General features: G+C 40.2%; 1 protein-coding gene and 1 pseudogene across 1 annotated transcript in view; one reads left to right on the forward strand and one right to left on the reverse strand.

Annotated features, from left to right (window-relative positions):
* The window catches only part of SRMS (src-related kinase lacking C-terminal regulatory tyrosine and N-terminal myristylation sites), a 48269-nt gene extending 47687 nt beyond the window's left edge, over positions 1-582 (reverse strand). The window contains exon 1 of the mRNA XM_070940148.1: positions 227-582. Coding sequence (XP_070796249.1) covers positions 227-582 — 356 coding nt within the window. The remainder of the gene's footprint in view (positions 1-226) is intronic.
* Positions 583-4795: 4213 nt separating this feature from the next.
* LOC139315474 (zinc finger protein 850-like) lies at positions 4796-18110 on the forward strand (annotated as a pseudogene).
* The last annotated feature ends 7475 nt before the right edge of the window (positions 18111-25585 follow it).

Here is a 25585-nt window from a genome sequence, read left to right on the forward strand (position 1 = left end):
TTCAGGACAACCACTAGAGGGCAGTAAAGAGGTATGAAAATCTCTCTTAAGAAGCCCTCTAGTGGCCATTTTGATGTTTCCACCCTCAAGATTGCTATTTAATAAGTAGCTTTGCCTGTTTGGCTCCCCAAACCTGCCTTCCTAAATATTGCATCGCACTTCTCATTTTAGAAGATTTTTGAGGTATAGGGATGACAAGTGACAGTCCCAAGTTTTAGGTACTTACGATTGATGGCTGGCCGGTTCATCGCTGCCTTTGCTGATATAGCTGGCTGGAACATAGCCCACGACTCTGTCTCCAGAGAAGCGCCTTGCTAGGACATAACCCCCTTCTTCTTTGAGGACATAAAGTTTGTCCCCTCTAGTGACACTCAGCTCCTCGGCATTCTTGGCAGTGTAGTTGTATAGCACCCCACGGAGGGAAGCTCTGTCTTCAGCAGGGTCAGGATCCAGCGTGGGATGTAAGGATCCTGGGATCGGTTCCCAGGACTCTAAAGAACGGTTACCAGAGGCTCCGTTGGACACGCACTTGTTCCAAAACGTTTGAAAGAAATGCAAGTGTTTTCGGATGAAATTGTCCATCCCTTTCTGGGGAAGTTTCTCCAAGGAGATTTAGCTCTGCTCTTCCAACAGGCTGCTCGGAGTGAAGAAGGAAAGTCTGGTCACCTTCATAGCTTCTTCTTTCATTGCTCGTGGATCAATGAGTCAAGGTTGCCTTCCCGTCTTCTCTCTCCCAGAGCCAGCAGAAGTGAAGTGAGATGCTTCCTGGATCCTTGGATACCTGAATGTGTTTGTAGGCCACGGGAACTCTTTGCTTCTCAAAGTGAGACTTGATGTTCAGGTGTAACTTGTTTGCTGCAGGCTGAGCTCATAAGTTTAGGCTTGCCACCACATCCGTCTCAGCTGGATGTTTGTTTATTACCCAATCAACTCACTCACCTCTCGGGCTACGCTCTAAATTAGCACTCATTTCCACATCATTTCTTACAGAGTCTTTCCATTCACTTTTCGTGGCCATCAAGAAGTCTATCCTTGAGATTCTCAATCGTCCAGGTCATGGCTATCCCAGCAAAGGTGCTTTTTTCCAAAAGGGAATTGGACTTTCTTGGTTTCTTCTTTGAAAATGTTTTGCTTCTCATCCAAGAAGCTTCTGAACTGAAGAAGCTTCTTGGATGAAAAGCACAATATTTTTCAAAGAAGAAACAAAGAAAGTCCAGCTGCTTTTTGGAAAAAGCACCTTGGAGATATTCTTGAGAATGCAGCATTTGCAATGCCTTTAAAAACACTCTTGTGAAATAACGCTGAGAAATCTGTTAATATGATCCTTCCAAATAGCAACCGGGAAATACTTTCTTGCCTTTTTCTCTCTCTCAGCTGTGATTTTTAATCTTAAATTTATACTGATTAATAATGGATCTTCAAAGCATATCACTGCATCAGAGGTGGGTTTCAGCAGGTTCTGACCAGTTCTGGAGAAATTTTGAGTAGTTTGGAGAACCGGTAGTAAAAATTCTGACTGGCCCCGCCCTCATCTATTCTCTGCCTCCCAAGTCTCAGCTGATCAGGAGGAAATGGGGATTTTACAGTATCCTTCCCCTGGAGTGGGGAGGGAATGGAGATTTTACAGTATCCTTCGCCTGCTGCGCCCACCAAGCCACGCCCACCAAACCATGCCACACCCACCAAACCATACCCACAGAACAGGTAGTAAAAATTTTTGAAACCCACCACTGCACTGCACTGCACCTAGATAATATGCTAGATCTGTGTTTCTCGGTCTCAGCCACTTTAAGATGCATGGACTTCAACTCCCAGAATCCCCTAGCCAGCATGGAATCTTGGGAGTTGAAGTCCACACATCTTAAAGTAGCTGAGATTAAGAGATGTGCTAGATTGTAAAATTGGCTATTTCCGATTTGAATTCCAAGCAAAGCATACAAATTATGTATATCCTGTTTCTGATTGCTCTCATGATTGCAATCTCTGCTTTATGGGTGATTGCAAAACTCACCTACCATCCCTTTTCTTCACCTGTGTTAACTTCCCCAGTGATGAAAACCTTTGATTAGTTTATTTATTTATTAGATTTTTATCCAGCCTTTATTATTTTTTCAAGTAACTCAAGGTGGAGAACATATCCAACACACTTCCACCTCCTATTTTCCCCACAATAACAACCCAGTGAGGTGGGTTGGGCTAAGAGAGAGTGACTGGCACAAAGTCACCCAGCCAGCTTTCATGCCTAAAGTGGGATTACAACTCATCATCATCTGGTGATTGGCTCAAGGTCACCCAACCAGCTTTCATGATTAAGGTGGGACTAAAACTCACAGTCTTCTGCTGATTGGCCCAAAGTCACCTAATCGACTTTCATACCTGGGGGGGGGGGGGGAATTTACAGTCTTTTACTTTCTAACCTGGTGCCTTAACCACTAGACCAAAAAACTTGCCTTAACCACTGTCACAAATCCCTCCATTTTGGCAGCAATATAGACTTTGGGGAACTGTACCCTCTAATACTACTATTACTATACTACGGTATTAATAATAGTGCTTTTATACTACATCTATTAATATTACTATCACTACAACTATTGTTTATACTATTACTATTTTTTCAACTTCCTTTTTTACATTGGAATTGCTAGGAGACCCAATTTTTACATCAATACTAGATGTGGGTAATCAAATAAATAGGGACTGCCTTCTTGAAGGGTACATATAGGTATGATGATGCTCTCTCTCTTCTTGAAATTACATCTTACGTCAGCCTGACCAAATCTTGCCTGCTACTTAAGGAAAAGGCCCCTGAGCATCTTGTTAACCCAAAAGTCATTCGTATACTGCCAGTAGGACTTACATCTTATTAAAATGTATGTTCCTTTTTTTTGTTTTAGGTATGCCCTTTAGAGATGTTTTGACTCCAACAAAGGGTAAATCCGAAGAATCTAGGGGCGAAATCTTTGTAGTTAGTGGCAATAAAGAAGTCAATGATGAATAAATGGCATTATAATTACCCTTTGCAGCAAAAGGAATGAGAGAAAAGGAGGGTAAGGGAGGAGAGGACCCTTTTAACATTTTGACACTTAAAATGCTAGACCTGAAGCTTTGATGGCCTCTTTAGCCATAGAGCAAGTATGATATCCTTCAGTTACAACAATTCATTTAGTGACCATTTGAAGTTACAAGGGCACTGAAAAAAGGGGCTTGTGTCCGTTCTTCACAGTTCTGGCCATTGCAGCATCCCCGTAGATGCTTGGCAATTGAATCATATTTATGACAGTTGCAATGTCATGGGGTCATGTGATCCCCTTTTGCAACTTTCAATGGGGAAGCCAGATTCACTTAACAACCATGTTATTAACTTAACTGCAATGATTCCGAAAGGAGAAGGGCGGTATAGAAATCTGAAAAATAAATAAATAAATAAATAAATAAATAAATAAATAAATAAATAATTCACTTAACAACAATGGAAGAAAATGTCATAAAATGGGGCAAAGCTCACTTAAAAACGGTCTTGTTTAGCAATAGAATTTTTGTGGTTTAAGTTGAGAACTACCTGTATTTAAAGACAAATTTTACACTAAAGGAGATATAATGAAAAAAAATGTTGCGATCGTTCACCAGCACAAGTTGAAGCAAAATAAGAAGAAAGCAGCAGGTTTCGCACACGGAGTGGTCAAAAAAGTAACATGGCGATCCCAACAGCGTAACAAAGATTGATCTGTGGAACAGAAATATGTGGTTCCTATGTGCAATACATTAAATCTATCTATCTATCTATCTATCTATCTATCTATCTATCTATCCAGATAGTCCTTGACTTATGACACAGTTGGGACTTGAATTTCCATTGCTAAGCAATGCAGATGTTAAGTGAGTCACCCCAATTTCTCAACCTTTCTTTGTTAACCCTGGGTTAAAAATCTTTTAATTGGTGAATTTTATGGGTAAGAGGTTTTTAAATGTTGGAAGCCAAAGATAAATTTAATTTTGTTTTATAGTATTTTTAATGTTTATATTGTATGTTTTTTAATTTTGGAAGTTCAGCGCCCCAAGTCCTTCGGGAGAGGGGGCGGTATAAAAATTTTAAAAATAAATAAATAAATAAATAAAACCCAAAGGTGCTTTTTTTCAAGCGGCTACTGGACTTTATGTTTTGTCTTTCAAGACATTTTGCTTCTCATCCAAGAAGCTTCTTAAGCTCTGACTGGATGGTGGGGAATGGAAGGAGTTATAAATAGTCATAGTCATAGGAGTCATAGTCATGGTTGTCTCAAAGGTGCTTTTTTTCAAGAGGCAACTGGACTTTTATGTTTTTTCTTTGAAGAAATTTCCCCTCTCATCCAAGAAGCTTCTTCAGCTCTGACTGGATGGCGGGGAACGGAATTCTTGTCAGAGCTGAAGAAGCTTCTTGGATGAGAAGCGAAACGTCTTCAAAGAAAAACCAGAAAGTCCAGTTGCCTCTTGAGGAAAAAAAAAGCACCTTTGGAACAACCATGGCCGGGATGACTTAGAAGTCTCCAGTTGTTAAACAAATCCTTGCAGTTTTTAAATGAATCGCTCAACGAGGTTCAGCGAATCCAGTTTTCCCTTAAGGACTTTGCTTGGTTGAGAGGGTCTGAGAGGTGGTGATCACGTGACGCGGGGCGTTGCAGCCATCTTAAATAATACAGGCCGGTTGCAAGCGGCCGGATTTTAATGACGTCACTGGGAGGATATCGCGAGGCTAAGTGCGAGAACTGGCCTGACGGATACCAGCTGCAGGTAGGGCGCGGGAGACGCTTTAAGACTCCCGGGCAGGGAAGGAGGATGACGGGAAGCCCGAGGCCCGGCCTGAAAGGCGAGGCGGTAGGAGGCTCGGGATGGATCCCTCCGCCCCACCCGCCCCAAGCTTTTTCTTAAGTTCAGCACAGACCGAGAAAAAAGACAGGCGGGAGAAGAAGAAAAAAAAACGCTCCCCATTTTCCTGCTGAGTCTTCAGCATTGCAATCCTGGGATACGCTAAAGGCTTTTGCGGGTGGACGACGAAACGGAGGGTCTGGCTGGTAGCGCGCAGAGGACGCTTTAAGAGGCGTCTCCAACCTTGGTAACTTTAAGACTTACGGACTTCAACTCCCAGAATTCCAGAGCCAGCAAACATGGCTGAGGAATTCTGGGAGTTGAAGTCCACAAGTCTTAAAGTTGCCAAGGTGGGAGATCCCTGCTTTAAGACTACCAGGCAGAGAAGGCGGGAGGGAGGCTGACGGGGAGCCCGAGGCCCCGCCTGAAAGGTTTTCCCGCCTTCAGCCTGCCTGTGAGGCCCGTGAGAGGAGTCGGCTTCGGCCTTCCTCCCTGGGCGGGCTTGGGACTCCTCGCGGGGGAGAAAAGAACGAAGCCCTGACGCGCCTTTCCGCCTCCTTCGCCCCTTCAGGAGGACCGACGAGCCCGGCTGAGGAAGAAAGCGCCGGCCGAGAGGAGAGGAGCGCCCTCGCGGAGCAGCCTTGCCCACCTTTTCATCAATACTAGATGTGGGTAATAAGATAAATAGCGAAAACCTTCTTGAGGGGTTTATATAGCTATGATGCTCTCTCTCTTCCTTCAATTACATCTTACCTCAGCCTGACCAATCTTGCCTGCTACTTAAGGAAAAGGCCCCTAAGCAGCGTAATATTATACATTTTGTTCACCCAAACGTCATTCCTATACTGTCAGTAGGACTTACATCTTATTAAAATGTATGTTCCTCTTTTTTTGAAGGTATGCCCTTTAGAGATGTTTTTACTCAAACAAAGGGTAAATCAGAAGAATCTGGGGGCGAAATCTTTGCAGGTAGTGGCAATAAAGAACTAAATGATGAATAAATGGTATAATTACCCTTTGCAGCAAAAGGACTGAGAGAAAAGGAGGGAAAGGGAGGAGAGGACCCTTTTGACATTTTGACACTTAAAATCCTGAATTTGAAGCTTTGATGGCCACCCTCTTTAGCCATAGAGGAAGAATAATAGTCCTTGAGTTACAACAATTCATTTAGTGACCATTTGAAGTTACAAGGGCACTGAAAAAAGAGACTTGTGTCCGTGTTTCACAGTTATGGCCATTGCAGCATCCCTCTGGACGCTTGGCAATTGAATCATATTTATGACAGTTGCAGTGTCCTGGGGTCATGTGATCCCCTTTTGCAACCTTCTGACAAGCAAAGTCAATGGGGAAGCCAGATTCACTTAACAACCATGTTATTAACATAACTGCAATGATTCACTTAACAACAATGGCAGGAAATGTCATAAAATGGGGCAACACTCACTTAATAACAGTCTTGTTTAGCAACAGAATTTTTGTGGTTGTAAGTTGTAAATTGTATTTAAAGACAAACTTTAAATGAGGGAAATAAAATTTAAGAAATTGTTGCAATCATTCACCAGTACAGGTTGAAGCAAGATAAGAAGAAAACAGCAGGTTTCGCACATGGAGTGGTCAAAAAAGTCAAGATGGCGATCCCAACAGTGTAACAAAGGTCGATCTGTGGAGCAGAAATATGTGGTTTCTGTGTGCAATACATTAAATCTACTTACCTACCTACCTACCTACCTTCCTTTCTATCTATCATCTATCTATCTATCCATCCACCCACCCATCCATCCATCCAGGTAGTCCTTCACTAATGACACAGTTGGGAGCAGAATTTCCATTGCTAAGCAATGAAGTTGTTAAGTAAGTCACCCCAATTTCTCAATCTTTCTTTGTTAACCCAAAGGTGCTTTTTCAAGAGGCAACTGGACTTTATGTTCTTTGAATATATCTTTCCCTTCTCCTCCAAGAAGCTTCTTCAGCTCTGACTGGATAGCGGGGAATTTATAAATCCTTTTATTCACCTCCTCCTCCCCATCCAGTCAGAGCTGAAGAAGATTCTTGGAACCAGAAAGCCCAGTTGCTTCTTGAAAAAAAGCACCTGTGAGACAACCATGATCTGGATAACTGAGAATCTCTGTAGATACCTCTATTTGTTAAGCAAATCCTTGCAGGTTTTAAATGAATCACTCCGCTGTTAAACGAATCTAGCTTTCCCTATGGACTTCCCTTGGCTGTGAAGCTCTGAGAGGGGGGATCACGTGATTCGGGGACGTTGCAGCCATCCTAAATAATACATGTCCGTTGCCAAGCCCACAGATTTTAATGATGTGACTGGGAGGATATTGCAACGCATAAGTGCGCATCTGGACGGAGGGTCTCACCTGGCAGACTGCCGGGCAGGGAGGGAGGGAGGCTGAAGTGGAACACGAGTCCTGTCCTGAAATGCAGGGCAGAAATATTTGCCTGCTCCAGCCTGCGTGAAAGTTCCGTGGGAGGTGGCGGCTTTGGTCTCCCTCGTCAGGCAGGCTTGGAACTTCTCTTGCTGGCAAAGGGACAAAGCCCTGATGTGCCTCTCCTCCTCCTTTGCCCTTTCAGGAGGACGAACGGGCCCGGCGGAGGAAGAAAGCACTGGCTGAGAGGAGAGAACTGGCCTCGTGCAGCACCCCGGCCCACCTCAGGCGTGGCTTGCCCGGGAGGCTGCGGCAGGAAGAAATTCCTGACCGCTCCATTGATGCAGAAGAGCCGTGTGCAAACAGGATGAGTCGGAGCCGAAGGGGACCACGTGAAAGGGGGATGCCCAGAGGGAGAATTGGGGAGAAGGAGGGAACAAACAGTGCCCCCGAGACACTTCTGGAGCATGTAGAGTCCTTCAGCATAGACGGAAAAGGCAGGAATCCCCAAAGAAGAAGAATCCACCAGGGGGAAAAGAGATACGAATGCACAGAATGTGAAAAATTCTTCAAAACCAATCAGCAGCTTCAAAACCATCTGAGAACCCACTCAGGAGAAAAACCATATAAATGCCTGGATTGTGGAAAGAGTTTTATTCAGGGTGGACACCTCGGTGAACATCAAAGAATTCACACGGGAAAAACCCTATAAATGCCTGGAGTGTGGAAAGAGCTTTATTGTGGGTGGACAACTCCGTCAACATCAAAGAATTCACACAGGAAAAACACTACAAATGCCTGGATTGTGGAAAGAGTTTCATTCAGGCTGTTCAACTCCGTGAACATCAAAGAATTCACACAGGAGAAAAACCATATAAATGTCTGGAGTGTGGAAAGAGCTTTGTTTGGAATGGAAACCTCCGTCTCCATCAAATAATTCACACTGGAGAAAAACTGTACAAATGCCTGGAGTGTGGAAAGAGCTTTGCTCGGGATGAACACCTCCGTCAACATCAAAGAATTCACACAGGAGAAAAACCCTATAAATGCCTGGAGTGTGGAAAGACCTTTACTGACGTTGGAAGCCTCCGTCTCCATCAAAGAATCCACACTGGAGAAAAACCCTACAAATGCCTGGAGTGTGGAAAAAGCTTTACTCAGGATGTTCATCTCCGTCTCCATCAAAGAATTCACACTGGAGAAAAACCCTATAAATGCCTGGAGTGTGGAAAGACCTTTACTTTTGGTGGACACCTCCGTCAACATCAGAAAAATCACCGTGGAGACAAACTTTAGAAATGCGTGAAATGTGGAAAGAGCTTTGCTCGGAATGGACACCTACTTCAACGTCATACAATTCACACAGGAGAAAAACCATATAAATTCCTGTAGTGTGGAACCTCTACTGACATCAAAGGATTAATCATGATTCACCAAGATTCATCCTCTCACAGAGAAGAAAATTTAGAAATGTACGGAGTGGGAAAAATCCTTTGGAACAAATGGAAATAACCAAAACTATGTAAGAATCTACATGGCAGAGGAACCTTATAAATGGATACAGCATGGCTAACATGTTTCAGTAATCAGCAAAATCAGTTCAGCTGTGGATGAACTGCTCCAAAGTTTATCAAGGTATAAGAAACTACTTCAATATTGATTACCGACGTAATTAAACGTAAAAAGGCACGTTTCTGGATACTTACACTTCATTGCCATCTCAAATAGTATGTGTCAACCTGAGCAAGGACTGTATCATCAACTCAAATATTCCAAGATACATAAATTTCTGAAACACTTTACTGTACTTTCCATAACTAGTCAGTAAATAGTAACCACAGTTAACATGGGTTTTAGTATTGTTTTACTGCTGTTATGGTTTGTTTAGCCGTTTTGCAGTTCTGTGTTACCTCATAGTGTAATTTGAATTATATTTCAAATTATTAAGTGTTTTGCCTCATCACCTTTTTCTTACAAATGAGTCCACATCTTGCAGATTGTGCAAGGGATATGAGTGCAACAGTATTCAATTGTACATTCTTATATAATCATTGCAAATTTAATTCAGTAGTGCTGTAGTTTAATATATTACTTAGCAAGGTGGGCCAGAGTCAGTCTTTCCCTTTCAGTAGTAGAGGTTCATGCTAAGCCAACCTTCAACAGCAACAGCCCCTTTATCTTCTCTTCCTGGCTCTGTAAATATATCCCAAGTATGAACTTCTTGCATCTCAGCCTTTCCATCTTGGCTGGAATACATCTCCCACAGCTGATGGGCAGCAAGCAGAGAAAGCCAGATGTACAGTATGCCACAGTATCCAAAGCTGCTTCCTTTCAGGTATCTTCTCAGTGCCAAATGTAACCCCTCTCTCCAACGTAGCTTTGTGATCCAGCTTTAGAGACCTTGTTAAGTTTTGCCAATTACTATATTTAAGGCAACAGAAGGAGGAATGTTTGAACACATGACATAAGATAATCTTACTACCTGTAATTGACTTGAAATCACTTAGTAAGCAGGCAAATTTTACTTATTCTTTCACAAAATCATTAAATTAGTGGACCAGTGAAATGCTGTGGATATAGTATACTTGGATTTCAGTAAGGCATTTGAGAAAGTAGACTACAGCCTACTATTTGATAAATTATAAAAATGTGGGTTAGATAGCATCAATGCCAGCTGGATTCATATCTTTCAGATAAACCACTCTCAAGACCCAGTCCTTAATGGAACTGTATCTATAGAGTGAAATAAGCAGTGCGGTTCCCCACAGTTCTGTCTTAGGCCCAGTACATTTCAACATCTTCATAAACAACTAGATGAGATATAAGAAGAACTCATCAGATTTGCAGATGACACCAAGATGGCATCAATAGCCAACACCCCAAATATAGGCTCAGGAACCAGATGGATCTTGATAGTCTTGAACTCTGGGCCCATGTAACAAAATTAAATTTAATTGTAAGAAAAGTTAAGTTTTACTAGAAAAGAAAAAGCAAATGTACAGGTAAGGAGACCAATAGAAAGCATGTCTTAGTGAGCATATACAGCATATACTTTCCATTGGAAAAGTACAATTAAGACAAACATGCTATTAGCTTGGCTAATAAGCCACATCAAGGGAACTATGATAGAAACTAAGGCCTCCTTCAGAAACTGGATTTTGACTAGATGAGGATGAAAGAAAAGTGCTAAAGTTAAATAAGCGATGAAAAATAAAAAAGAAACTTTAGGGTGTGCCTGTGAGCTATTTTTGAAAACGTGTGGAATGGAGGCCAAGGGGTGGAATTGAAAATAAAGTCCAACTTTTTGCTAATAACTCATGAATGAAGCCAGTCAGGACAGGATCTGTGTAAGATCTTCAAGAATCCAAATGGAGAATTGCTTATTATCGGAGCAAGACGAAAACAAAATCAAACCAGGTCCTGCAACCCAGAAATAAACTGGGAAAATCACCCAAGGAAACATGATGTCTAAAAATAAAATTGAACATGGATCAAGGAAGAACTTGCGAGTAATCTGCATTCAGGGTTGGAAAACTTTATTAAAGGCAAAGCGTTAATATGGAGAACACTTAAGATGGCTTCTTAAAAGGTTCACTTATCTTTGAGAGCTGATAAGGTTTAAAAGTACTGGAAATCCTGAACTTAAAGGGCAGGTGAAAAAGTTAGGTTACCACATTTTTTACTTTTCCACATCACTTTGACCATGCTTGTATTTTAGAATGACAGCTGGTTTGGTGAAGGAGGGTAATATGGAGAACACTTAAGATGGCTTCTTAAAAGGTTCACTTATCTTTGAGAGCTGATAAGGTTTAAAAGTACTGGAAATCCTGAACTTAAAGGGCAGGTGAAAAAGTTAGGTTACCACATTTTTTACTTTTCCACATCACTTTGACCATGCTTGTATTTTAGAATGACAGCTGGTTTGGTGAAGGAGGGTAATATTTTCTGAATAATACAGAAAGAGATAACTGAATTTTTATGGAGGAAGCCATAGCCAGGAGAAAGGAGGCAGGAGAAATATATGGATCAAAATGTGTTTCAGAAAGAAAACAGCTTTATTAGTAATTTCCTGGAGCAAAATTAGAAACGAATACACTCCCACCTCCCCTCCGCAAAAAAAAATTGAGGTGAATCTGCTGGATCCAGAGCCATCTATGGACTGCGGTGGTGCATGACCAGTTGTGTATTGCATGAACACAATGCAAACCCGGCCTTTTTTGAGGAGCAACTTGACAGAGGAATTAAAAAGGCTGTCCAGCATTCGAGGAATAATTAAACATAAGGAGCCAGTGTATATCTGCTGAGAAAAAATTAAATTCCCTGGGAATGGGTTTTTTCTCCCTCTAGAATAGTGTCTACTTTTTCAAGTCCCATATTTCAAAAACTAGAGTGGAAAATGGAAAGCATATAAAAGAGTAAGGAGAAAATAAGTGTGGTTGGTTGATAACCATCTGTCTACACAGTATTTTTCAAACTCAGCAACTCTTAAGATGCTTGGACTTCAATTCCCAGAATTCCCCAACCAGCATGACTCGCTGGGGAATTTTGAGAATTGAAGTCCACACATCTTAAGAGTTCCTGAGTTTGAAAGACACTGCTCTAATAGCTGGAAGTTTTTTACCACAGAAAAAGGGAAAAATAGGAAGATGTGTGAAGGTTATAAAATTATCCCCAAAATCCACATTTAAACTGCTAGTTTAGAAGAAAGGGATATTTTAAACGGAACCTCTGCAAGATTGTTATTGTCGATCAAAAACCCTATGTGGATTGTAGACAATTTAGCTGAGGAGTCTTTGGAATTTGAAGATTTAGCTACAGACAATTGATCTCTACCTATAGATGGTTTTTCTGTGAATTCTCTTTCAATAATCCTTAATATCTGGTAACAGAAAAGAATTTTTTGCAAGTTCTTGGGCTTCCTTAAATTCTGGAAAATATTATAGGGAAAATTTGTTTTGGAAAGAACAAGTGTAATGTTCACACTCAAGGTTGTTAGCACCAACTTTCTGTGGAGATTTCCTTATCCCAAGAGCCAAAGGTAACCTCTATCTAAAATATATTATACCGGCCACTGTGAAGTACAACAATTCATGTGGTCCTCACTTAATGATGCTAACTAGAAACAGAAACTCCATTGTTAAGCAACTCACTCATAAGTTGAAAACCATGTGAGTATGCCACTTAGGGTTGCCTATTATGGCAGTCCCAGTTCCTGTTGTTAAGTGAGGACTGTGTGGTTATTAAGAAAGGACCTTATGTGACCATAACTTCCAATTTCCTGCTGGGTTCCCCATTGGCAAAAAAAAAAATCCCAGGACAATGGGATGCTGCAATGGTCAGAATTGTGAGGCGGTTGCTGAATGCCTGAAACACAAATGTGACTGTGTCAGACTTTCTGCTGGCTTCCCCCTCGATTTTGCTTGTTTGAAGTCAACAAGCTGAAAATTATGATCACTTGATTACTTGAAATTGACAGTCGGAAGTGTGGAGCGTTCACTGAGCTTCCGAAGTACAATTATGTGGCTGCAGAGGTATTGCGATGGCCACAACTGCGGATCAGTCATAAGTACCACTCCTTCAGTGCCATTGTCACTGAAGAAGTAGTCATGAAGCAAGGACTACCTGTATAGCACCAAAGACTTTCATACCTGGGGTGGGGGTGGAATTCACAGTCTTTTACTTTCTAACCTGGTACCTTAACCACTATGGATCAAAAATTTTGCTTTAACCACCGGCTCAAATCCCTGCTTTTTGGCAGCAATACAGAGTTTGGAGAACTGTACCCTCTAATACTACTATTACTATACTTTTAATAATACTACTATTACTACAACTATTGTTCATACTATTACGGTATTATTTTTTCAGCTTCCTCTTTTATACTGGAATTGCTAGGAGACCCAATTTTTACATCAGTAGTAGATGTAGTAAAGAACTAAATGATGAATAAATGGCATAATTACCCTTTGCAGCAAAAAGAATGAGAGAAAAGGAGGGAAAGGGAGGAGTGGAAACTTTTGACAGTGTGACACTTAAAATGCTATATCTGAAGCTTTGATGGCCTCTTTAGTTATATAGCAAGTATGATATGGGTAGTCCTTGAGTTACAACAATTCATTTAGTAACCATTTGAAGTTACAAGGGCACTGAAAAAAGGGATTTGTGTCCGTGTTTCACAGTTATGGCCACTGCAGCATCCCTGTGAATGGTTGGCAATTGAATCATATTTATGACAGTTGCAATGTCCTGGGGTCATGTGATCCATTTTTGCGACCTTCTGACAAGCAAAGTCAATGGGGAAGCCAGATTCACTTAACTATGTGAATGGGGTGGTCAAAAAAGTCAAGATGGCGATCCCAACAGTGTAACAAAGATTGATCTGTGGAGCAGAAATATGTGGTTTCTGTGTGCAATGCATTAAATCTATCTAATCTTTCTATCTATCTAATCAACTATCTTATCTATCTATCCAGGTAGTCCTTGATTTATGACACAGTTGGGACCCGAGTTTCCATTGCAAAGCAATGCAGTTGTTAAGTGAGTCACCCCAATTTCTCAACCTTTATTTGTTAACTCAAAGGTTCTTTTTTTCAAGAGGCAACTAGACTTTTATGTTTTTTGTTTGAAGACATTTCCCTTCTCGTACAAGAAGCTTCTTTAGCTCTGACTGGATGGTGGGGAATGGAAGGATTTATAAATTCATGGTCTTGGTTGTCTCAAAGGTGCTTTTTTTCAAGAGACAACTGGACTTTGTTTCTTCTTTCAAGACATTTCCCTTCTCATCCAAGAAGCTTTTTCAGCTCTGACTGGATGGTGGGGAACGGAATTCTTCAGTCAGAGCTGAAGAAGCTTCTTGGATGAGAAGCGAAACGTCTTCAAAGAAAAACGAGAAAATCCAGTTGTGTCTTGGAAAAAAAAAAGCACCTTTGGGACAACCATGGCCGGGATGACTGAGAAGTCTCCATTTGCTAAGGAAATCCTTGCAGTTTTTAAATGAGTCGCTCCATAGGGTTCAGCGAATCCAGCTTACCCTTATGGACTTTGCTTGGCTGAGGGGCTCTGATAGAGAGAGTTGGGGGGAGCACGTGACTCGGGGCATTGCAGCCATCTTAAATAATACAGGCCGGTTGCCAAGCGGCCGGATTTTAATGATGTCACTGGGAGGATATCCTGACGTGTAAGTGCGAGGACTGGCCTGACTGACACCCGGTACAGGTAGGGCGCAGGGGATGCTTTAAGACTACCAGGCAGAGAAGGCGGGAGGGAGGCTGACGGGGAGCCCGAGGCCAGGCCTGAAAGATTTACCTGCCTCCAGCCTGCCTGTGAGGCCCGTGAGAGGAGTCGGCTTCGGCCTTCCTCCCTGGGCGGGCTTGGGACTCCTCGCAGGGGAAAAAGAACGAAGCCCTGACGCGCCTCTCCTCCTCCTTCACCCCTTCAGGAGGACCGACGAGCCTGGCTGAGGAAGAAAGTGCCGTCGAGAGGAGAGGAGCGGCCTTGCCCACCTTTACATCAATACTAGATTCAGGGACGTTGCAGCCATCCTAAATAATACATGTCAGTTGCCAAGCGTCCGGATTTTAATGATGTGACTGGGGGGGATATCGCACCGCGTAAGTGCGCATCTGGACGGAGGGTCTGTCCTGGCAGACTCTTGGGCAGAAATGGAGGGAGGGAGACTGATGTGGAACCCGAGTCCTGTCCTGAAATACAGGGTGGAGGGATTTGCTTGCCTCCAACCTGCTTGAAAGTTTCGTGAGAGGTGGTGGCTTAGGTCTCCCTCTCCGGGCGGGATTGGGACTTCTCTCGGTGGGAAAGGGACAAAGCCCTGACGCGCCTCTCCTCTGCCTTTGCCCTTTCAGGAGGACGGACGAGGCTGGCGGAGGAAGAAAGCACTGGTCGAGAGGAGAGGAGCGGCCTCGTGGAGCAGCCCTGCCCACCTCAGGCGTGGCTTCCCCGGGGAGGCAGCGGGGGGAAGGAAATCCCAGCCGCTCTGTGGCTGCAGAAGAGCAGCCTGCAAACAGGATGAGCCAGAGCCGAAGGGGACCACGTGAAAGGGGGATGCCCAGAGGGAGAATCGGGGAGAAGGAGGGAACAAGCGGCGCCCGCGAGACGCTTCCGGAGCACGTAGAGTCCTTCAGCATAGATGGAAAACACGGGAATCCCCGAAGAAGAAGAAACCACCAGGGAGAAAAGAAATACGAATGCACAGAATGTGAAAAACTCTTCAAAACTGATCAGGAGCTTCAAAACCATCTGAGAACCCACTCAGGAGAAAAACCATATCAGTGCCAGGAATGTGGAAAGGGCTTCAGTGTGAGGGGAAATCTTTGTAGACATGAAATAATTCACACCGGAGAAAAACCATATCAATGTGTGGAATGTGGAAAGAGCTTCATTCTGAGGAGAACTCTTGATAATCATCAAAGAATTCACATAGGAGAAAAACCTTATAAATATGGGGAATGTGGAAAGACCTTTACTCAGGGTGTTCATTTCCATGAACATCAAAGAATTCACACTGGCGAAAAACTATATAAATGTCAGGATTGTCAAAAGAGCTTCAATCAGATGGGGATTTTTAATAAACATCGAAGAATTCACGCTGGAGAAAAACCCTACAAATGCCTGGATTGTGGGAAGAGTTTTACTCAGGGTGGAAACCTCCGTGAACATCAAAGAATTCACACAGGAGAAAAACCATATAAATGCCTGGAGTGTGGAAAGAGCTTTACTCAGGCTGTTCACCTGCGTGAACATCAAAGAATTCACACAGGAGAAAAACCATATAAATGCCTGGAGTGTGGAAAGAGCTTTACTCAGGCTGTTCACCTGCGTGAACATCAAAGAATTCACACAGGAGAAAAACCATATAAATGCCTGGAGTGTGGAAAGAACTTTACTCTGGGTGGACAACTCCGTCAACATCAAAGAATTCACACAGGAGAAAAACCCTATAAATGCCTGGAGTGTGGAAAGAACTTTACTCTGGGTGGAAACCTCCGTCTCCATCAAATAATTCACACTGGAGAAAAACCCTACAAATGCCTGGAGTGTGGAAAGAGCTTTATTCTGGGCGGACACCTCCGCCAACATCAAAGAATTCACATTGGAGAAAAACCCTACAAATGTCTGAAATGTGGAAAGAGCTTTGCTCGGGATGAACACCTCCGTCAACATCAAAGAATTCACACAGGAGAAAAACCATATAAATGTGTGGAATGTGGAAAGAGCTTTACTCAGAGTGGACACCTCTGTGCACATAAAAGAATTCACACAGAAGAAAAACCCTACAAATGCCTGGAGTGTGGAAAAAACTTTGCTCGGGATGGATACCTCCGTCAACATCAAAGAATTCACATTGGAGGAAAACCCTACAAATGCTTGGAGTGTGCAAAGAGCTTTGCTCGGGATGGATACCTCCGTCAACATCAAAGAATTCATACAGGAGAAAAACCATATAAATGTCTGGAGTGTGGAAAGAGCTTTACTCAGAGTGTTCATCTCCGTCAACATCAAAGAATTCACACAGGAGAAAAACCCTATAAATGCCTGGAGTGTGGAAAGAGCTTTTCTAACGTTGGAAGCCTCCGTCTCCATCAAAGAATCCACACTGGAGAAAAACCCTACAAATGCCTGGAGTGTGGAAAGAGCTTTACTCTGGGTGGACACCTCCGTCGACATCAAAGAATTCACATTGGAGAAAAACCATATAATTGTCGAGTGTGGAAAGAGCTTTACTCAAGGTGTTCTTCATCAACATCAAATAATTCACACAGGAGAAAAACCATATAAATACCTGGAGTGTGGAAAGAGCTTTACTCAGGGTGTTCATCTCTGTCACTATCAAAGAATTCACACAGGAGAAAAACCCTATAAATGCCTGGAGTGTGGAAAGAACTTTACTCGGGGTGTTCCTCTCCATCTCCATTAAAGAATTCACACTGTAGAAAAACCCTAGAAATGCCTGGAGTGTGGGAAGAGCTTCACTCTTGGTGGACACCTCCATCAATATCAAAAAATTCACATTGGTGACAAACCTTACAAATGCCTGAAATGTGGAAAGAGCTTTGCTCGGGATAGACACTTTGTAAACGTCAAAGAATTCACACAGGAGAAAAACCATATAACTGTATGGAGTGTGGAAAGAGTTTTATTGACAGTGGAAACCTCTACCGACATCAAAGGATTAATCATGATTCACTAAGATTCAACCTCTCACAGAGAAGAAAATTTAGAAATGTACGGGTGGCAAAAATCCTTCGGAACAAATGGAAATAACCAAAACTACGTAAGAATCTACATGGGAGAGCATGGCTAACATGTTTCAGTAATCAGCAAAATCAGTTCAGCTGTGGATGAAGTGCTCCAAAGTTTATCAAGGTATAAGAAGCTACTTCAATATTGATTACTGACGCCGACTTCCAGTGGCACCATAGGCGTTGATGGCTGCTCCTTCTGGAGCGCTAGCTCCGCGATCTCGTTAAGCCGCTACAACAGCGAAAATCTGCTGTCTAGTGGCTTGGAAATTTTCCCCTCGGGAAAAGAGGGGAAAGAGCAGCCAGGGTTGGGTAGAAGTCCCCAAGAGTCCCAGGAAAAATTCTTGGGGCTGGAAGGGTGAGAGCTCCCTGGAAGCCTGGCACAAGCTCCGGACCCGGGACGCTTCTGCTTCAGCAGAACAAGACGCCGCGACCATCCCTGCAACAATTTAACAACATTTTGGATACAAAAGCAGGCAGAGTGAAGTCAGGAGGGACTCTAACTGCAAGTATTAAACTTTAACTCCTGTGTATTGAATACTTCCTTCTTGATTGCTCTGGGAAGAAAGTGAAAGGAAATTGCTCCTAATTGGGTGTGGTAACGAAAGTTAACTCTAAAGTACTCCTCTGTGCTGATAGTCTGTGCTGACAATAAACGGAATTTGCTTTAAAAGAAAGAAGAATTAAATTGGACTCTAAATAAATTTAAACTTACTGAAGATTGGAAATTAATTGCAAATTGAGCTAAGTTGTGGGACTTTGTTCTGGCTGTTGTAAAAGTTTTAATTTCGAACTGAAAATTGGAAAATGGCTTTCAAACAAATAAAAACTGCTGGGGCCAAAATTACTGTGAGTTCTCCTGTTCCACCACCTAAACCGCAATCTCTGACAGGTCCAGTAGAACCACAAGTTTTAACTCTGGAAGCCTTGCAGCAAGCTTTAAAGCTGCAAGTTTATACTTTAGAAGAAAAAATTACTTCTGCTTTTGATGAAAAAATGAAGGCGGTGACTGATAAAATGAACAAAGTAACTGGAGAAATGACAGAAATCAAAGATGTAATTCAAGCTCGAAATAAGGAAATTAGAGAAGACATTATTTTCGCATTTCAAGGTTTGGCAAGCCACATTGAAGGGTTAGATGAAAGATTAGAGGAAATTAATCAATCAAACGTGAACTTGGAGAATAAAATGGGAGAGGTTCAGACACAGATAGAAAAAGCAGATTCAGAGGTGATGATGATACAATATAGATTGATGGAATTTGCTATAAGAGTAAGAGGTCTGAAAGAAAATACCCAAGAGAATCTGAGAGAGATCTTTGCAGAAGCCTTTGTACAGATAACTGAAGAAAGAAAGGAGGATCTGGATTGGCAAATTGATAAAATCTATCATGTTAATTCATGGGTGGCTAGGCAGAGAAATTTACCAAAAGACATTGTAATTTACTTTACAACAAGGAGGCTAAGAAATGTGATTCTACAGGCTTCTTACAAAAATAAACTTCATGTGGCAGGGCAGGAAGTTTTAACATTGAAAGAAATTCCTCCCAAAATGTTGAGAGCAAGGAAGGACTATGCTTTTTTGGTGGATGAACTTAGAAAGCATCAGATACAGTATAGATGGGAGATTCCATCTGGATTGGTGGTGGATTATTCAGGACAGAGATTTCGTCTTAATACAGTATGGAAGGCAAGAGATTTTCACTTTAATGTATTAAAAGCTGGAGGTTCACTTTCTCCAGAAATCAGAAGAAAAAAGGAAACAGAGAGAGCAAGAAAGGGAGCGAAAGAAACTACACAGGCTCAGATACAGGCTCAAGGAGGAGCCTCGATTGTTGAAGAAGATTTACTACAACTTATGAGTTCTGCCCAGGATGTGGAATTATTTGGCAAACTAGAGGAACCAAAGGACCAAAGACAGACTCGAGCAGCAACGAAACGCCAAGAGGAATTAAAGGTGCAGCAAGCCCAGATGAAAGCACAAGAAACTACAAAATCAGAAGCAGTGGGAGGGGCAAGACCGAAGATCAAAGTGAAAGATGACCTTCAGCTAATGCTTCAAAAGCTTCAAATTGTCAAAGATGGCAAGTAAATTTTTAACTTGGAATGTTAATGGATTAAATTCACCACAAAAGAGGAGGAAAATATTTCATTACCTGAAACAGTATAAAAATGACATTATATGCTTACAAGAGACACTTATTAGAATGCAAGATCAAAAATATTTAATAAATGCAAGATTGGGGACACATTTTGTAGCATCTGCACGGGAAAAGAAAAATGGTATAGTTATATACCTAAAAAAAGGTTTAATAATTAAATTAATTGAAGCAGATGCACAAGGAAGATATATTGCAATTGAAATCTTAATAGAAGGGAAAAAAACATTATTGATTGGAATATATGCCCCAAATCAGGAACAAGAAAGTTTTTATAAGACTTTACATGCTAAGTTAATAGAATGGAATTATAAAACACATATAATGATGGGAGATTGGAATGGAGTTTTGGATATTAAAAAGGACAAAAAGGATCTCTGCAAAATATCCAAACACGTGCTAGATTGCCTAAATCTTTTTTTGATATGATGGAGGATATGGAGCTGAGAGATATTTGGCGTGAGAGGAACGGAGAAGAGAAAGATTTTACTTTTTTTTCTGATAGACGTCATTTTCCAGGATTGACTTTATATTAATTTCTAATGAATTTTTTTCTAGGGTGAAGAAAATGAAAATATGTCCAAGAACATTAACAGATCATAGTCCGGTTTGGATGGAATTAGAATATGAAAAGGGACCCAGGAAGTCCTGGAGGCTAAATGAAAATTTGTTTAGATATGAGGGAAATGTGAAAGAATGTAAACAATTTATGAAAGAATTCTTTGTTATGAATTTGCATAAAGGTACACCTATGGAAACGGTTTGGGACGCAAGTAAAGCATATATGAGAGGTATTTTAATTTATTTTAATAATAAATATAGACGTAAACAGGAAAAGAAACAGAAGGAGTTAGAAGAAATAAAAAATAAAGAGCAAGTATTAATTTTAAACCCAACTGATAAGAAAACAAAAGAAGCAATTAATTTATTGCGAGGACAATTTAATATGTTGATGGCAGACCAGGTGGCAACTAATTTGCAATATGCCAAACATAACTCTTTTTGTAATGCGAACAAACAGGCAGATGGTTGGCATATTTGCTTAGGAAAAAACAAAAGCTACGTACTGTAGAGAAAATAGAATATAAGAGTAAAGAGGTGTATCAGCAAAATATGATTAAAAAAGCATTTTCAGAATTCTGTACGAAGCTGTATACTAGTGATAAGATTCAAGGTACAGATATAGATAGATATTTACAGAGGGAGAATATTTCTATAGTTTCAGAAGAACAAAGGGAAGGTTTGAATCAATTGATAACTGTTGAGGAAATTACTTTAGCAATTAAACAACTGAAGGTGGGAAAAGCCCCTGGGACGGATGGATTGACAGCGGTTTATTATAAAAATTTGCAGGCAGAAATGGTGGAACCACTTAAAGAATTATTTAATAAAATACAAACTGGAGGACAAGTGCCTCCTTCTTGGAGAACAGCATTTATTTCCCTGATCCCAAAGGAGGATCAAGATCATACTCAGCCAAAAAACTATAGGCCTATATCACTGTTAAATACAGATTATAAGATCTTTACTAAAATATTGGCAAACAGGTTGATGCCAGTTATGCAACGAATGATTCACAATGACCAAACTGTTTTCATTAATAGGCGATATATGAAGAGTAATGTAAGACAAATAGTTAATATATTGGAGTATTTGGGAAAAAACAACCAGGTCCCTGCGGTGTTTATATTCTTAGATGCGGAGAAAGTGTTTGATCGACTGAACTGGAATTTTTTATTGAAAATAATTGAAAAGATGCAATTTGGAGAGTACTTTATACAATCTATTAAGGCAATATATCAGCAACAAACGGCACAAGTAATAATGGTAGTTTAATGGAAACTTTCAATATAGAAAAAGGAACAAGACAAGGATGTCCTTTATCTCCATTATTGTTCATTTTGACTCTGGAATTTTTGTGGAATAAAATACGTGGTTCAGATAAAATAAAGGGAATTAAAATTAGGAATGAGGATTACAGGGTACGAGCATTCGCAGATGACCTGGTTGTGACCTTGACCCAACCAATAAATTCGGTTATAGGTTTAATGGAAATAATTAATCAATATGGACAAGTTTCTGGATTTAAAATTAATGCAAGGAAAACAAAGATAATTAAAAATATGGTTACAAGTCAAAAAGAAGAAATTGAAAGAATAACAGGATTTGAATCCATTAAGAAGGTTAAGTATTTAGGAGTTTATATTACGACATCAAATGCGAAACTATATAAGTATAACTATGAATTGTTGTGGCAAAAAATTCAGAAAGAGATGGAAAGTTGGGAAAAATTGCAATTATCATTGCTGGGAAGGATAGCTGCAGTGAAGATGAATATTTTGCCAAAGTTCTTATTTCTTTTCCAAATGATACCAATACTGAAAAAAGATGGAAATTTGAACGAATGGCAGAAGGATATTACTAATTTTGTGTGGAAAGAGACCAAGAATAAAACGAAAAATAATGCAAGATATACGTGAAAGAGGTGGTCTCAAAATGCCTAATTTAAGATTGTATTATGAGGCAGCGGTGCTCTCAGCAATTAGTGATTGGATTAATTTAACAGAAGAGAGAATATTGAACATTTAAGGGTATGATTTGTTATATGGATGGCATGCATATTTACTATATGATAAGGTGGATAAGAATTGTAAAGTCATATATTAAGAAATGCATTATTACGTGTATGGAAAAAGTATCAATATAAATTAAATAATAAACTACCTGTATGGACAATACCTAGACATATGATAGAGAATATAAGTGTGGAACAGAAACAAGGTGTGATTACTTATAAAGAGCTTCTTATTTTGGAAAGAGGTATATTGCAATTAAAGTCTTTAGAGGTATTAAAAGAAGAAAGGAAAATTCAAACTTGGTTTCAGTATGGACAGTTGTATACTAGATGGAAAGAAGATCAGAAAATTGGTATTTTGCAAAATGAAGAAAACTTAATAAAACAAATCAGGGATCAAAGTCCAATGCATATTAAAAGGTTGTATAATGCATTGATAGAAATAGATTCAGAAACCGAGTTAGTGAAGGATTGTATGATAAAATGGGCACAAAACTTTGGGGAATCAATATCCATGGATGTATGGGAGAAAATATGGGTTAGAAATGTGAAGTTTGGGTTAGAAAATATGGGTTAGAAATGTGAAGCCCAAAACCTAAGAGAAAATTTCTACAAAATGTTTTATAAATGGCATTTAGATCCCCAAAAGTTAGCCTGTATGTACCCGAGTTTACAATCTACATGTTGGAGATGTAAATGTGATGATGCAACGTATTTTCATGTATGGACATGTAAGAAAATTAAGGCATTTTGGATTAAGATATGGTGGATTGTACAAAATATTCTTAAAAGGAAGATAAAATTTACTCCACAGTTGTTTTTATTGGGTATAATTGAAGGATGCACAGTTATAGAGACTAATTTGATTTTGAATTTAATAACCGCAACCAGACTTTTGGTGGCGCAATATTGGAAGAAGGAAGAAATACCTACTATGAAGAATGGACATTAAAAGTAGCTAATTTGGTGGAGATGGCTAAAATATTTGAAGGACCGCTCGAATGAAAGATATGTACTGGAATGGAGAAGATGGATTGACTATATACAAAACAAATATGGGACTAAAAAATTGCAAATAGCTTATGAATGAAATATTTAGATGATTTTTCTTTTTACTCTGACATTTTAGTACCTATGGGGGAGTTAAAGAGGGGAAATTAAGAGCTTATAGTTAGTTTGTTTATGTTAGATTATGTTTGCTAAATGCAATAACCTGTATTTTGCTCTGGGAAGTGGGGGGGGAGGGGGGGGAGAAGGGAATGGGTGGGGGGAGGGGGGGGGGAATTTGTAAAACATTTTAAAACTTTTCAATAAAAAAAAATATTGATTACTGACATAATTAAACCTAAAAAGGCAGGTGTGTGGATACTTACACTTCATGGCCATCTCAAATAGTATGTGTCAACGTGAGCAAGGATTGTATCATCAACTCAAAATATTCCAAGGTATATGAATTTTTGAAACATTTTACTGTACTTTCCATAACTAGTCAGTAAATAGTAACCACAGTTAACATGGGTTTTAGTATTGTTTTATTGCTGTTATATAAAAGGAACATTTTACTCTCTCCTTTATTCTTATGGTTTGTTTAGCTGTTTTGCAGTTCTGTGTTACCTCATAGCTTAATTTGAATTATATTACAAATTATTAAGTGTTTTGCCTTTTTCTTACAAATGAGTCCACATCTTGCAGATTGTGCAAGGGATATAAGTGCAACAGTATTCAATTGTACATTCTTATATAACCATTGCAAATTTAATTCAGTAGTGCTGTAGTTTAATATATTACTTAGCAAGGTGGGCCAGAGTCAGTCTTTCCCTTTCAGTAGTAGAGGTTCATGCTGAAGCCAACCTTCAACAGCAACAGCCCCTTTATCTTCTCTTCCTGGCTCTGTAAATATATCCCAAGTATGAACTTCTTGCATCTCAGCCTTTCCATCTTGGCTGGAATACATCTCCCACAGCTGATGGGCAGCAAGCAGAGAAAGCCAGATGTACAGTATGCCACAGTATCCAAAGCTGCTTCCTTTCAGGTATCTTCTCAGTGCCAAATGTAACCCCTCTCTCCAAAGTAGCTTTGTGATCCAGCTTTAGAGACCTTGTTAAGTTTTGCCAATTACTATATTTAAGGCAACAGAAGGAGGAATGTTTGAACACATGACATAAGATAATCTTACTACCTGTAATTGACTTGAAATCACTTAGTAAGCAGGCAAATCTTACTTATTCTTTCACAAAATCATTAAATTAGTGGAGCAGTGAAATGCTGTGGATATAGTATACTTGGATTTCAGTAAGGCATTTGAGAAAGTAGACTACAGCCTACTACTTGATAAATTATAAAAATGTGGGTTAGACAGCATCAATGCCAGCTGGATTCATATCTTTCAGATAAACCACTCTCAAGACCCAGTCCTTAATGGAACTGTATCTATAGAGTGAAATAAGCAGTGGGGTTCCCCACAGTTCTGTCTTAGGCCCAGTACATTTCAACATCTTCATAAACAACTAGATGAGATATAAGAAGAACTCATCAGATTTGCAGATGACACCAAGCTGGCAGCAATAGCCAACACTCCAAATATAGGCTCAGGAACCAGATGGATCTTGATAGTCTTGAACTCTGGGCCCATGTAACAAAATTAAATTTAATTGTAAGAAAAGTTAAGTTTTACTAGAAAAGAAAAAGCAAATGTACAGGTAAGGAGACCAATAGAAAGCATGTCTTAGTGAGCATATACAGCATATACTTTCCATTGGAAAAGTACAATTAAGACAAACATGCTATTAGCTTGGTTAATAAGCCACATCAAGGGAACTATGATAGAAACTAAGGCCTCCTTCAGAAACTGGATTTTGACTAGATGAGGATGAAACAAAAGTGCTAAAGTTAAACAAATAAGTGATGTAAAAAGAAAAAAGAAACTTTAGAGTGTTTCTATGAGCTATTTTGAAAACGTGTGGAAAGGAGGCAAAGAGGTGGAATTGAAAATAAAGTCCAACTTCTTGCTAATAACTCATAAATGAAGCCAGTCAGGACAGGATCTGTGTAAGATCTTCAAGAATCCAAATGGAGAATTGCTTATGATCGGAGCAAGACAAAGGAAAACAAAATCAAACCAGGTCCTGCAACCCAGAAATAAACTGGGAAAATCTCCCAAGGAAACATGATGTCTAAAAATAAAATTTAACATGGGTCAAGGAAGAACTTGTGAGTAATCTACATTCAGGGTTGGAAAACTTTATTAAAGGCAAAGCGTTAATATGGAGAACACTCAAGATGGCTTCTTAAAAGGTTCACTTATCTTTGAGAGCTGGTAAGGTTTATAAGTACTGGAAATCCTCATCTTAAATCTAGGACAGGTGAAAAA

Source organism: Pituophis catenifer, unplaced genomic scaffold, assembly GCF_029215685.1.
Source record: "Pituophis catenifer annectens isolate HBS135680 unplaced genomic scaffold, rPitCat1.0.hap2 SCAF_3, whole genome shotgun sequence".
Classification (NCBI taxonomy): Eukaryota; Metazoa; Chordata; class Lepidosauria; order Squamata; family Colubridae; genus Pituophis; species Pituophis catenifer.